Source organism: Ylistrum balloti, unplaced genomic scaffold, assembly GCF_031769215.1.
Source record: "Ylistrum balloti isolate Yb309-2 unplaced genomic scaffold, AGI_CSIRO_Ybal_v1 Utg369926, whole genome shotgun sequence".
Classification (NCBI taxonomy): domain Eukaryota; kingdom Metazoa; phylum Mollusca; class Bivalvia; order Pectinida; family Pectinidae; genus Ylistrum; species Ylistrum balloti.
Window position 1 is genome coordinate 653,810 of NW_026782041.1, and position 13,515 is coordinate 667,324.

General features: G+C 33.0%; 1 protein-coding gene across 1 annotated transcript; it reads right to left on the reverse strand.

Annotated features, from left to right (window-relative positions):
* Positions 1 to 1,561: 1,561 nt before the first annotated feature.
* On the reverse strand, positions 1,562 to 11,678 carry LOC132547012 (vesicular integral-membrane protein VIP36-like). Its single transcript, XM_060210745.1, has 9 exons — positions 11,552 to 11,678; positions 10,009 to 10,124; positions 9,057 to 9,171; positions 8,737 to 8,819; positions 8,279 to 8,440; positions 7,779 to 7,893; positions 6,169 to 6,221; positions 5,866 to 5,917; positions 1,562 to 5,633 (listed from the first exon to the last, which is right to left on the reverse strand). The coding sequence occupies exons 1-9, from the start codon at positions 11,676 to 11,678 to the stop codon at positions 5,485 to 5,487; spliced, it is 972 nt and encodes a 323-aa protein (XP_060066728.1). The 3' UTR covers positions 1,562 to 5,484.
* Between the last annotated feature and the right edge of the window lie 1,837 nt (positions 11,679 to 13,515).

A 13,515-nucleotide genomic window follows, 5' to 3' on the forward strand; every position in this document is an offset into this window, starting at 1 on the left:
AATTTCATTCAGTCTTAGTTGCCTTTTCCTTGCCTAATCTTTTTTCTATCTAAACACTTAGCTGTTTGGTTTTGATAACGTAACAGTCGTGCGTAATAGTTGCAAGTTATATGGAAACGTGTTATATCCTTGTACATGTATATTTTGTCTATTCAGAAAATTTATAATGTATATCAGAGATACTGTACCTTGTTCTTGGTAATATTCACTTTGATATAAAGATGTACCAATGGTTGAAAGTAATACAAAATTGCAGAAAGACGCTTTTACAGAACATTTTCATTTTTCCAGAAACATAAAGAAAACACCAACACGTCAACAGAAACATAATCCAAATTCAAATTCCATACACCAGACACCTTTAAAAGCACAAGGATAATTATACTGTGTTTCGGAAGAGTAAGCGTCTTTGCTTCATCAACGACATCCGCCCTGTACACAAGCCAACCTAATACAAATGACTGATGTCTTGAATATTGTGTTGATAGCACTTCCTGAATCTGTTAGCATAGCTTTGTAATTTTTAACACACCACGGAAAAGTAATATGTTTTTATAGAGTAACTTACATAGCTTAAAATGGGCTCATATGACAGCATAAAATTAAGTAGCATTACATTGTATCGTTTTGAGGATACAAACTTATAAATAGCATAGGATGATATTAATTTGACTATATAAAAACATGCATTGTACTAACAAAATGCATGATAAAACCAGATAAGATATCTTAAGAGCCCCGTAATATTAATTTGGTGAATTACAGACCAGGGTAGTGGTTTTTTTCCAGATAAAAAGAGCTGCTTGTTTTTTTTTACTATTTTGAGGAGACAAACAAAGTACTATACCCATTGAGTACACAAAGTACTGTATAAATAGAGGACTAGAGAAACACATAACTGTGTATATAGCTGTGACAAATACACCGCCTGTGATGTGACCAGACATAAAATGTTGTAGATAAACGCTGCCTTGTAATGTGACCAGACATATGATGTTGTAGATAAACGCCGCCTTGTGATGTGACCAGACATATGATGTTGTAGATAAATGCCGCCTTGTGATGTGACCAGACATATGATGTTGTAGATAAACGCCGCCTTGTGATGTGACCAGACATATGATGTTGTAGATAAATGCCGCCTTGTGATGTGACCAGACATATGATGTTGTAGATAAACGCCGCCTTGTGATGTGACCAGACATATGATGTTGTAGATAAACGCCGCCTTGTGATGTGACCAGACATATGATGTTGTAGATAAACGCTGCCTCGTGATGTGACCAGACATATGATGTTGTAGATAAACGCCGCCTTGTGATGTGACCAGACATATGATGTTGTAGATAAACGCCGCCTCGTGATGTGACCAGACATATGATGTTGTAGATAAACGCCGCCTTGTGATGTGACCAGACATATGATGTTGTAGATAAACGCCGCCTTGTGATGTGACCAGACATAAAATGTTGTAGATAAACGCGGCCTTGTGATGTGACCAGACATAAAATGTTGTAGATAAACGCCGCCTTGTGATGTGACCAGACATATAAACAAACAATTCTCATAAAATTTTTGATTCATTCTCTGATTTATTCATCTAGTGTTTACTCCAGCCATTATTTACACGTGTGAACATCTCATACATCAACTATCATCTCACAAAATCTAGTGAAGGACATCAGCACCAAGTATGCATGTATTATCAACAGGACATTTGAATGCACTCTGTCCCATCAACACATCTATGTCCGCACCATAATCATTTATATGAAAAGGTATTTCAGAATGCTAGCTTGTAATTGCTTAAATCGATAAAAAAGTAGCAGTAAAAAGCATGCAATTACTTAATGTTTACACAAAAGAAAATCAATAGCCATTCTGAGATACCAGCCTAGTAACAACCAATAAGCAAATCAATCAAGGCCTTTTGCTGTTAGTGAAACTATTGAAAATATCTTTTGTAAAAACAAATCTGACTTAGTAATTATACATCATTAATTACTACCAAGTGATGATTTCCTTACATATCATTCTTGTACTATTACAAGTACATACATCTATAATGCAATTATACTTTCCTGTATGAGTCAATTGTGCAGAACAAGTATCTTTAACTGGAAGTTGATTAAACCTCACAAAAATTATTCCCAACTTCTTATTTAAGGTAAATGAACTTTAATATAAGTTAGTGAATTATTCACAATTTTCGGTTGAAAGTTTTGCCGACATCTTTCATTATTGTATAGTTTTGTATTTATTGGAATCAACGCAGACAATGATTAGCAAAGCATGTGAAAAATCTAAAAAAAATGATAAATAAAGAAAAATCATATTCCACCTTTTTAGTAATATAATTAGTAAAAAGTTTATTGCATGAAATTAGAGATAATTAACTAACAGAATAAACAACATACTGATAAATACATACTCTGATATCTGATCATACTCAACTGATACAACTTGAATATTAACATAAATAGCCAAATTATTATAAATACAACTCATAGAGGAAACTACATTCATGGAAAAATCAAAGTGGAAAGGATTGCCTAAAAGTACTGCCTGTCTCTATAACCACCGGACAAGACCACAAACCATTTAATAAAAAAAATGATGTCTTATAGGACCTAACGTGTAAATCAAGTGTTTCCAAATTAAAACTGAACATGAGAATGCTCGTACACAAAAATGAATTAAGGAAAATGCAAAACCATAGTGCTATCAATCTCAAAAACTATTTTTTTTTGTATGAAGACTGTAATAACACTGATATTCTGCATATTATTTCTATGATTTATACAAACATATTTATCAAAATAAGGTAGAAATGTTTGTAAAACTGGCCAAGGAATTATAAGATTCTTCATTACCCTTCCATAAGTATTTCCCACAGAGCTATTCAAATATTACAAGGATCATGCTGTATGTATATAAAAAAAATGTAGAAAAAGAAAAATGGCAGCTATAGATATAGGATATCATACAATGGTGGTTTAACAAACTTATTCCACCGCTGTAAATACCAGTAGAATTTATACTGTAAGCTACAGAAGTATAGGTAACACAATACAATGCTCAGTTAGAACACACCAATAAAAGGTAGGTGTCTAATTTGTGAAAGTTGGAAAAAAAATTATAGCCTTCCTTATAATGCCAGATACTATATTATTGCTATATACGTAACCAAAACGTGCCAAACATTGTGACATCACAAACTGGACACACAGAACAACAAATCACAATTTTGATATACATACAATGGACTGAAGATGATTGCAATGTGTTATGAGAGATATATGATAAACTTAAGACACAAAAATTTGTACAATAAAGCCAAAAAGGAATGTGGTTACTGCTGAAACAAATCACAATATGATGCAGCTATATGTCATGAATAGGTAAAAAATCTATTCTATTAAGCATGTTCACATTCTTTATCAAATAGATCTCATGGCAATCTACAATTACACTATAAAACAAATATTGTAATGACAAAAATATAACACTTATAAGTCTTTAGAAATATGATAAATCATACAAATTCAACGTTTTGGAGGTCAGACACTGAACCTAGATAGCGTGGAGTTGTTTACCCATTAGTTATACAACTTTCGGCATGACTAATGATAAACAGGTTGTCTGAAGTAATGCAAGACATAAGTCTTAAGTAACTTCCATTTTCGTAGATTCTTACATATTTATTTGATGTTCAGAATTTTCTCATGTTTAGTTAACGTTTCAAATTCTTTTGGTGTTTAGAATTCTTCCATGTTTAATTGATGTTATAAGAATTCTTTCATCTTTAGTTGATGTTAAGAAATTTCTCATGGTTAATTTGTGATTACAATTATCTGATTTCTAATTGACTTAAAAATATACTCTAACATTTGATGTTTCGGAATTCTTCCATATTTATTATCTTTTTAATGCTTAGAATTCTCCCATGTTCATTTTGTGTTAAGAATTCTCCCATCTTTAGTTGATGTTTTGAATGCTTTTATCTTTTTGAGAAAAAGATCTCAACATAGCCAGAGTATAATTGGTTATGAACAACCCATTTCTCAATTTACTTTACAAACATCAACAATGCAAGGTTTTTCATGTCAGCATCAACTGATTTCTGCATGAAACACTGAACAGTAAATCAAATTCCAATGCTATGGTCATAAAAAGACACTTGTTTATATCACAATGCTTCAGACTTAACTTTTACCTGATGTTAAACTGCTGTTTTACCCATATTTTGATAATGAATTTAGCGCAGTAAATCAAACATAAAGTTACAAAGACACTCTTATATAAGTCTTGTTTTTTCTAAATATTTTTTAACATTAGGAAATACCTATGAGGTATATATAAACTTCTCTACAGGACAACAAAATAGCAGTTGAAGAATCTATCTTGCTTCATTGAGCATATATTCCTGAAAGTTTGTAATGTTTTCACTTTTAAATTTCAAGTTAATAGAATATTTGTGAAATAAGGACAGGATGAACTTCTAAATGCAGTAAATTCAGTACATTTTGTTACCAATTTGTCACAGGTTCCTTGTTCTTACCTATTTAATCTGGTCAAATGCCAATGTCTGAACTAAAAGAATATTAATTTTGTTTTAAAGCTGTTTGGAAAGGGTGCACAATATATCGTACATTAAGAATCTGATATTCTATAAAATTTATCATCATTTTCCCTCTCAACAAACAATTCACATGTATACTTTCAACAGCCAAGAATACATCAAAAATCAGTAATATCTAAATTCATGAATTTTACACAGAAAAATATATTTCTTGTCACCATATTACAACAGTTTCCTTCTGTAGGAATATTTTTCCCTCAGATCACTATTCAAAACATAAACATTTGCAAAATACTCACTAGAAAACTGTACCCGAAGAAGATGAAACAAAAACAAACAGATACAACAGTAATAATGAAAGAAAAAATGTCTGTTTGAAGATATTAGTCTCTGGTTAATTGTCAGAGAGGAAAATCGTAAATAGATTTATAGCGCGATATTGTGTTAATCTGATAAGTATTCACAATCTGGACTATATCTATCACATTATATATTAAACATCTTTTGTGGTTTTGCAGACACATCTTTTTTAATTTTGAAATTAATTCAGACACATGTTTTTAATTTAGAAATTAATTCAGTCACATCTTTTTTAATTTAGAAATTAATTAACACTTGCAAAATTAATTGCACAATTACTGTCCAGATTTTATCATTCATAACTGTAAAACTTCTTTGTATTTACTGAAGAATCAGCCATTTCAACATAATACAGAACCTTAAATTATAAAATCATTTCAATTTTAAAGCATTCAAAAACACAAAGTACCAGTTGGAATGGAAATAATTGACACCACATTTGGTATATTCTAGATCCAAAATCCAATAGCAAGTGATTGTGGTGTATGGCATTTCGATGTATACAAAATTTGGATTTTTTAGATCAAACATTATTGTTTTTATCAGTAGAAGCGTTTCCGTGTATAATCATTATTTTTATTAAATATTACATATGCCACCACACCACAAACACCCAGGCCTATGATGGCTAAAATAATGATGAGGAAAATCTTCCAACCACTCATGCTTGATCGCACATCCGCCACACGGTCTGAATTGAAAAAAAAAATTATTAAACTTGAAAACAATTGGAAAATAAATAACTTTTCTATTTCTCTTTTAATTTGATAAAGATTTAATCCATTACAATTGGGAAAAAAGAAATGCTATATACAATATTATATTTTGTTGTCATCTTAAAGATCTTGGTCACACAACATTGATTTGCAGTATATGAGACCAACTTGTTTTACAATACATTTTATAAAACTACAATAACATACCTCGTGGTGCTTCATATACATCAGCTGATGGCAGTCCCCAATATTCCTGTTGCTGAAGTTCACAATAGTAAATCTATAAACTCAAGGTTTATTTTTCACACTCGAAAACTTGAATTACTAAATTGAAATGTAAGGAATGCCCTGGTTATTTTGAATAATACTTTCTTTATCCTGTTAAAGATATATTCTACATTCATCATGGCTAATACTTCATCCTTGAAAAAAGTCAGAAAACTCTATCTTACCTTCACAATTGTAAATTGATAGGTACATTACTTTTTTCTGTTAATGTGTAATACTTACTCCCTCAGGTGGGTCAAGTTCATACAGCTTCATAGAAACTATATCATGGTTATCTGTCAAAACAAAACAGAAATGTTTTTCATTCATTTGAATTTTCAAGAAAATATTGATGTTCAGTTTGTTGTATGAGTATTGCTAAAGCAATTCATATCAATTTCTGCATCCTACAAGTTACCATACCGTAATGATTTATAAAGATGGTGCTGTTTCATGTTAATTTGAAGAAAGGAAAATATACAATTAGTCTGTAATTTATTTTTATGTAACAATGCAACAAGAGACCCAATAGGCCTGCATCACTCACCTGTGTTTTCAACATTCATCAAAAATTGAACCAGTGTTCATATCACAAATATATTGACATGTACACCATTGGCATTCAAAGTGGGCACATCCAATCAATTTTGATTGATTTCAACAAGAAATAGCTTCTATTACTCAACCCTAACAGTGACAGTTATGACCTGGATTTTTTTCCCAAAATTTGTTGGGACCTTTTCCTAGGAACAACTTTCCATCAATTATCATGCTTCTTAGACTTTTGGTTTACCAGAAGAAACTTGTACAGGTTTAAAAAAAATTGATCCCTCCTTGTGACTTTCAATAAGGGTCAATGTCATTTCTTTTCGCAAATGTCAGATATCATTGAAACTATCCTTTTTCTTCAGGCATGTTGAAATCAATAGAATTTTAGGACATTTTTATATCATTTCCATTCACATACAAGGGGAGATAATTCCCAAAATACAACACACGTTATCTTTAGCTAAAAGTGCCAAAAAAAAGGTGCTTGTCACAGTGATTAATTGCAACAATTTGATTTGTTAATCAATAACAGAAGTATCTAAATGTGCTGAACAGAGCCCCAATATTTCATAAATATTTCTCAAATAATTTTTAAAAACTTTATATTGGGTCTGTAAAGACTTTTGACTTTGATATAACCACGAGTAAGATTATATCCTGTTTAAGCCAGGGCTCTCTAAAGAGAGAAAAAACAGGAGGGAATTACAAAACGTGGAGATGGGGATATTTCACAAAGACAAATATTGGGTTGAAAATAGGGAGATTTTGCTTTCTGTTATGAAGTATTGCATGTATGGTGCGTTGCTGATTTTTGAGGTGTTTAACAATTTTTCTGTCTTCTTTTTTTCTATTTAAAGAGGCCATGGTAAACAAGAGGCCCATAGGCCATAGTTTCTCAACATCCCCTCAAAATTTCCACTCAATGGCAGCAGTGGAACTTAGCAAAAGTTCTCAAATAGGTTTTAAAGATGGAGCTCATATCAGATTTTGGACCAACCCTAAAAAAATTAACAAAACCTGGTCAGGAAAATCTCAGGATCACTTCACATTTGAGTTCAATCCCACAGTTTGAACTATAGAAAAAGTTTGAAATATAAAAAAGTTTGCACACAGGGGACAGGACCCAAGGACAGATGCTACACAGTGGCTATAGGTCATCCTGACCCTTTGCAACTGTCACATGTGTAAATACTAAAGATTAGTTTTTTCATGACTCAACAAAAGGTGAAGTTTATGTATAGAGAGACATGTTATCAGTGTTCTGTCCATCTGATAAGGTCCATCAGTTACAGAGTATACTCTACCTGCTAACTCTCCAGTAGCAGCTGAAGCCCCAAAATAATATCCAAGTGGTAAACGGATGCCACGAACTTCAAAACATTCTTTCCAGCCATTCTTGTTATCAATATCCATAGAAACCTGTATAACAGATTGGAAGGGAAAACGAACCATTAATGTGACAAGCCTTTCAGCAAACATGTTAATGATCAACATGTTGCTTCTGATTATACTGCTTGAAAATCATGAATCACATGCTCGGAATATATTTTTTACCAACTTAACATTCTGTAATCTTTTTCATACTATCCATGCTACGAAATCTAATGTATAAATTCATCAATTAGATTGTTGCATTTTGCTATCAAAATGATCCTGAAATTGGCTAACATATCACCAATACTATAAAAGTCAGCCTAGAACTCACTACATTTATAATTCTAGTTTTACTTCCCTTGTCTCTTAAGGCATACATGGAGGATTCATTTTGTTCTACACAAATTTACTCGTTTCCATGGAAACTGACCTTGAGGATGTTGTTATGGTAACGGATGGCTAGATACGTGCTGTGGTCCTTATTCCTGAACTTGGCTTCACAACCAGCTAGCTGTGTGTGTGTTCCATCACGGTCGTGGTCATAGGTAAATGAACCATTATTTACCATAGCAGATATGTATGGGTGTTCATGCTGTAACAGAAACATTTCAAAATCATTTGACAACTTAAATAATCTTTTAATTCAAAATGTCAACATTTACTGAAAAAAGTAGAAAAATTTGCATTTTTTATCCACATATTCAAGTACCAGAATTAACATAATTAATGGACAATTTTTTTTTGTAACAAAATATAGCTTACCATGCGTGGTAATGCAAATCAATGCATCAGTATATACAAGACCATCGCTACATTTGCTAGATCTAGGAAGTGTGTATCTGAATTATTTGTAATTCTACAACATTACAATCCTGAAGTAAAACTTACATTGTGTGGGCCATTGTGATTACTGTATGTGTCCAAGAATATTCCTAATCCAGAAAAAAAATCAGCATTGCCAAACACACCACCTATAAAAACAATAAATACAAGCTTCATCTATAACATCAGAAGATTAATTTTTTATTTCACTATTTTTGAAGGAAGATAAAGCATATGTATTCTCATGCAGAAAATTTGAATTAATGTTTAGCATGAAAATGTTAAAAGAATAAACTTTAAAGAATAAATTATCAAGCAAAACAGTGAGAAGATGAAAAAATAACTTATAGTTCAAACTAAAACACAGATAAATGAAGTCTACATACCCAACCTATTTTTCTCCTTGGCATACCAAATTGCTATTCCATCTCCAAATAATGTACTACCTGAACCGTGCACAGAAAACTGAACATGAAGTTCCCAGTTTCTTGTATGACATGGCTGTTTGTGTAAAATATAGCAAAGTCATTACATGTAAAAAAATATTTTTTATCAAATGATCTAATAATTATCAACATCACACTCCCTACCAATACACACTTGCACACAAAATGGCAGCAACCATACACATACACAAAATGGCAGCCCCCATATACAGACACAAAATGGCAGAACCCCCCACACACACAAAATAGCTGCCCCCTACCCCCAACCCACACACACACAAATTTGCAGCCCCCATACACACACACCACAACAGCCCCCATTCACACATACACAAAATGACAGCCCCCATACACACACGAAATGACTGCCCCCCACCCCTACACACACATACATACAAAATGGCAGCCCCCATACACACATACACAAAATGACAGCCCCCATACAAACACACAAAAATGGCAGAGACATTATTTTAGTATCAGGGAAGCAAAACTGAATTGACATCTAATCATTCTCTAAGCTTGTCTGTCAATATTTACATAAACATTCATTTCCAACAATATGTTTCCTTAAGAAATCCAGGAAAAGTGAGAGCCTTACTATGCATGATGCAGGTCTCCTCTCCTATTCAAACTAGAATATTTTATCACATTTAGATACTGAATTAATGTAATAATGATGATATTTGGTAAATATAAATCAAAATCTGTACAGAAATTTTCATGATATAACAAAGATTCAAAACCGGATGTGATGGGATACAACAGCATGGATGGACATGGGTAACACCCTAAACTCACCCTCCACCCCCCCTCCCCCCACTCCCTTTCCAACTCAATACAATGATAATTCCTTTCGAATTTCAAAAAGGATGTAAAACCTGTAAAATACCTGAGTGTTCCATATCGCTCCCTGTCGACTCTGGTGGTCAGGTGTCAGACGTACATAGTTATTAGTGACAAGTGTACTTCCTACGAAGTCCCATAATGGCATAGATGATCCAGACCCTATAAAAACAAATTTTAAGATTACACTGAAGTTGGTATATTTTACAAAATAGTATTACTATTCATTGTGATAAGCATCAAAAGTTACAGTTACTTTCCAGAAGTGATTAAGTGACTGGGTGAATGAGTCTAGTTGAGAATTTTTGGGACTCATATTTGAGTCCTGCAGTAACAGACTCATGCCTTATCTGAAATTTTGAGAACCTCCTTCATCTCTAAGTATTGGGACTGACAAAAGTTTTGGAATTGGTGTTCAAGACTTTCCTCAAAAATCTTACAAAAATTATTGCTGGCATTGAGAAACAGTATTACACTTTTCAATTACATTTCATAGTGAGGGAAAGCAAATAATAGCAAATCAAGATGCAGAACTGAATTGTCACCAATCCTTTGGCAAATCATATGTGGTCAAGACCTTCAAAATTAAGGGAGACAGGCCTATGGTGTTATATTTCAGCTAAGTATACTTTGCGAGATATATTTTGAATTGTGATGAAGATTTAAGTGCTTTGGCTCTGCAAATATCCTGGCACTTAAAATACAATTTCCTTTTGTATTGAGTGTATATTAAAGGAACTTCTGTCAGAACACTGTCCGTTGTCTGTAGGATGACAATACAAGAGATATAGGCAAAAAAATCCTGTATAACCAATCACCAATCAATGGTTTGAATTCAACTTACAATACATGCAGAAACAGTTACATGTACTCTTTTATGGCTTAGTGGTTTTTCCATATGATATAGAGGGATAAGAAATCAGGCCCCATAGTGATTTCTCTGACATAAACTTTTAAGTTTGTTCACTGAGATGATAAGCCCTCTCTTACTGTTCTTATCTAATCTTATCTTCCTGTACATGTGCCCTACTCACTTCTATGTTGTAGTTCATCTGAACTTATAACTGACAGCCACGATCTCAGCCATTTTGTCAATCAGTGAGAGGTGAATCTCATTTTTGTAACGAAAAATAATACTAATAAATCAAAATGATGTACCAGAAAAATTAATTTATCACAAAAGTTAGCATAATCGATTTGAAAATTTCAATCTTTCTACTGCTATGTATATAAGTTCTTTGAAAGAAAAACTGGTTTTAAAAAACCACAGCATCTGTTCGATATAGTGTACGTATTAGAAAGCGATATAGTCAGTTTCTCATCCCCTGTAATATACGTCCCTGATTTAAAATAAACAACTTTTCCTGTCGTTCCATTCCCTCACAAATCATATAGAGAATCTTAATTCAATGCAGGACATTAAAATAGTCTACATAACTGTACATTAACATCATTATTAGTAAATATCGTGTTTCTTATCAGGAAGTTCATCCTGACATACAGGTGATGGGAAGATGACCAACCGGTCATTGCGAGGGTGGGTCCGCATTAATTAGGTGTTGTGTGGAATATACGTCTATTTAGTTCACCTTGGTACGGCTTGACAAGTGTGTGCTCTCGCCTCAGATAATCGTTTGTGTTCCAGTCTGCAATTACGCCCAAGAAAAGACAGAAACAACCAACCGCCAACGACACATTACACCTGTAGGCCGCCATGTTTCTTGAAAGTACAACGCACTTCCGCTTTCTCCGAATTCTACTTCCGTGTGATAGCGTGTTGCTCCCAGTTGTGCTGTCGGGGCGATGGGCGTTACATAAAACGATGTTTGTTTACTCTTATAATTGTTACACAAACTATAAAGTAAAGAAAGGTTCTAACAGTAATTACTTAATTATCAAGTGTTGACTTCTCTAGCTTAAAGGTTAAAACTATCAATGGCTAAGAAGGCAATAAAACATCATTCTGAGGAGTACAGACGCTGAAGAAGTATATTTCTGACTTTAAGATTGTAATCATGGACTTCAATACGATATGAATATTTCTAATGGAGTCCAAGCTATATGTTGCTTGTCACGTACTCGTCGAAATACCGTGGTTAATAACTGAATAGAGTCGTTGCTATACAAATTTTGTAAATATGATATTTTGCCATATTGATTTAAACACATTTTATTATCAGTAGCAGATAAATGGATCAGAGACAAATTCTAACAACTTATGAACTCTCCTCCATAGACAAAATAACAAATAATTAATATACTGCACATGACAATCATATGATATTTATATTATAAACATGAAAATATGTAATTCGTAGATGTACAATTGTAAGTTTAAATCATTTTATCAAAATCATGAAGAGAAGATGGAAAGAACAGAAGGGGAAAAGAGATTATATGAAGTGCATATGCAATATCATTATCTACTCTACCCATGTGTGTAAGTCCGAGATATGTGTATCTCCGCAGATCAGTTCGTGCAAATATTTTCTAACGAAATATATCGGCTCTTGCTTATATTGCTCTCTTGACATAAATCTGGTTTCGGTAATCTTTGTCTATCCCTTAACCTATACTTTGGCATTATTATCATTCCTTGCTGATCGGCTTGCATTGAAAGCCACCGCTTTGTGCTACTTCATGTTGCATAGCCAGTATAGGAGACAATTCAAATGCTAGCTTGTTAGTTGTAAAGTTTGTAAAGGAATGATCACGCCGTGTGATACTAACGTGTCTAATGTATTGTGCTCAAACACATCGTATTTCACACTGTAAAACTTCATTAAAACAGATAATTTGAACGAAAACGAGGAAGTATTCAAATACGTACTTGACCACGATAGAGAAGGTTACGGAAAAATCTGTCTTCTCTCAAGTGTGACATACACATGAAATACATGTTGTATCTATGTTTATGTTGTAACAGTAATATTGTTGACAAAGAAATCATGTTATTTATTGACACATATATGTAAGCAGTACTGTCACTTAGTTGAGTCGTTTTTTTATTGCGTTATAAAACGTAATGTGATAATAAATATAATACAATATTACTGAATAGATATTAAAAAAATCAAAGGTACTTTATTATCACTATCCGGAGACCGTCTAAGTAAATCGTGATGAAACGTAGAGCTGGTTAATATCCCCATAATTCTCGTGCCTTCATTCTTACCGGCATTAGACTTAGATACACAAAACATTCTGAACATAACAACAAATTATTGGCTGGTTTAACTTGTTCAAATGATGCTTGACACAAGTGCCACAACATCAATATTTATAGTGACTTCTGATTTCAAACCTTCTATTTCGTCTCAAAATTCCGTTACCAAGGGAAATGCATTCTCCTTACATCGTGCTACTTCAGACCTTCCTGATCTATACCTGGATTTTCTATTGAAATTTACGCCTTGCGATAAAATGTTTGCTTCTTCCTTCTATCAGAAAATCTTAAGTGTTAACAGGTTCGTTTAGGAAGCTCAATATTATAAAAGATATGCATCATAACTAAGGCATGTCATCTGTTTACGTAGTGTTTGCTACCCGAACA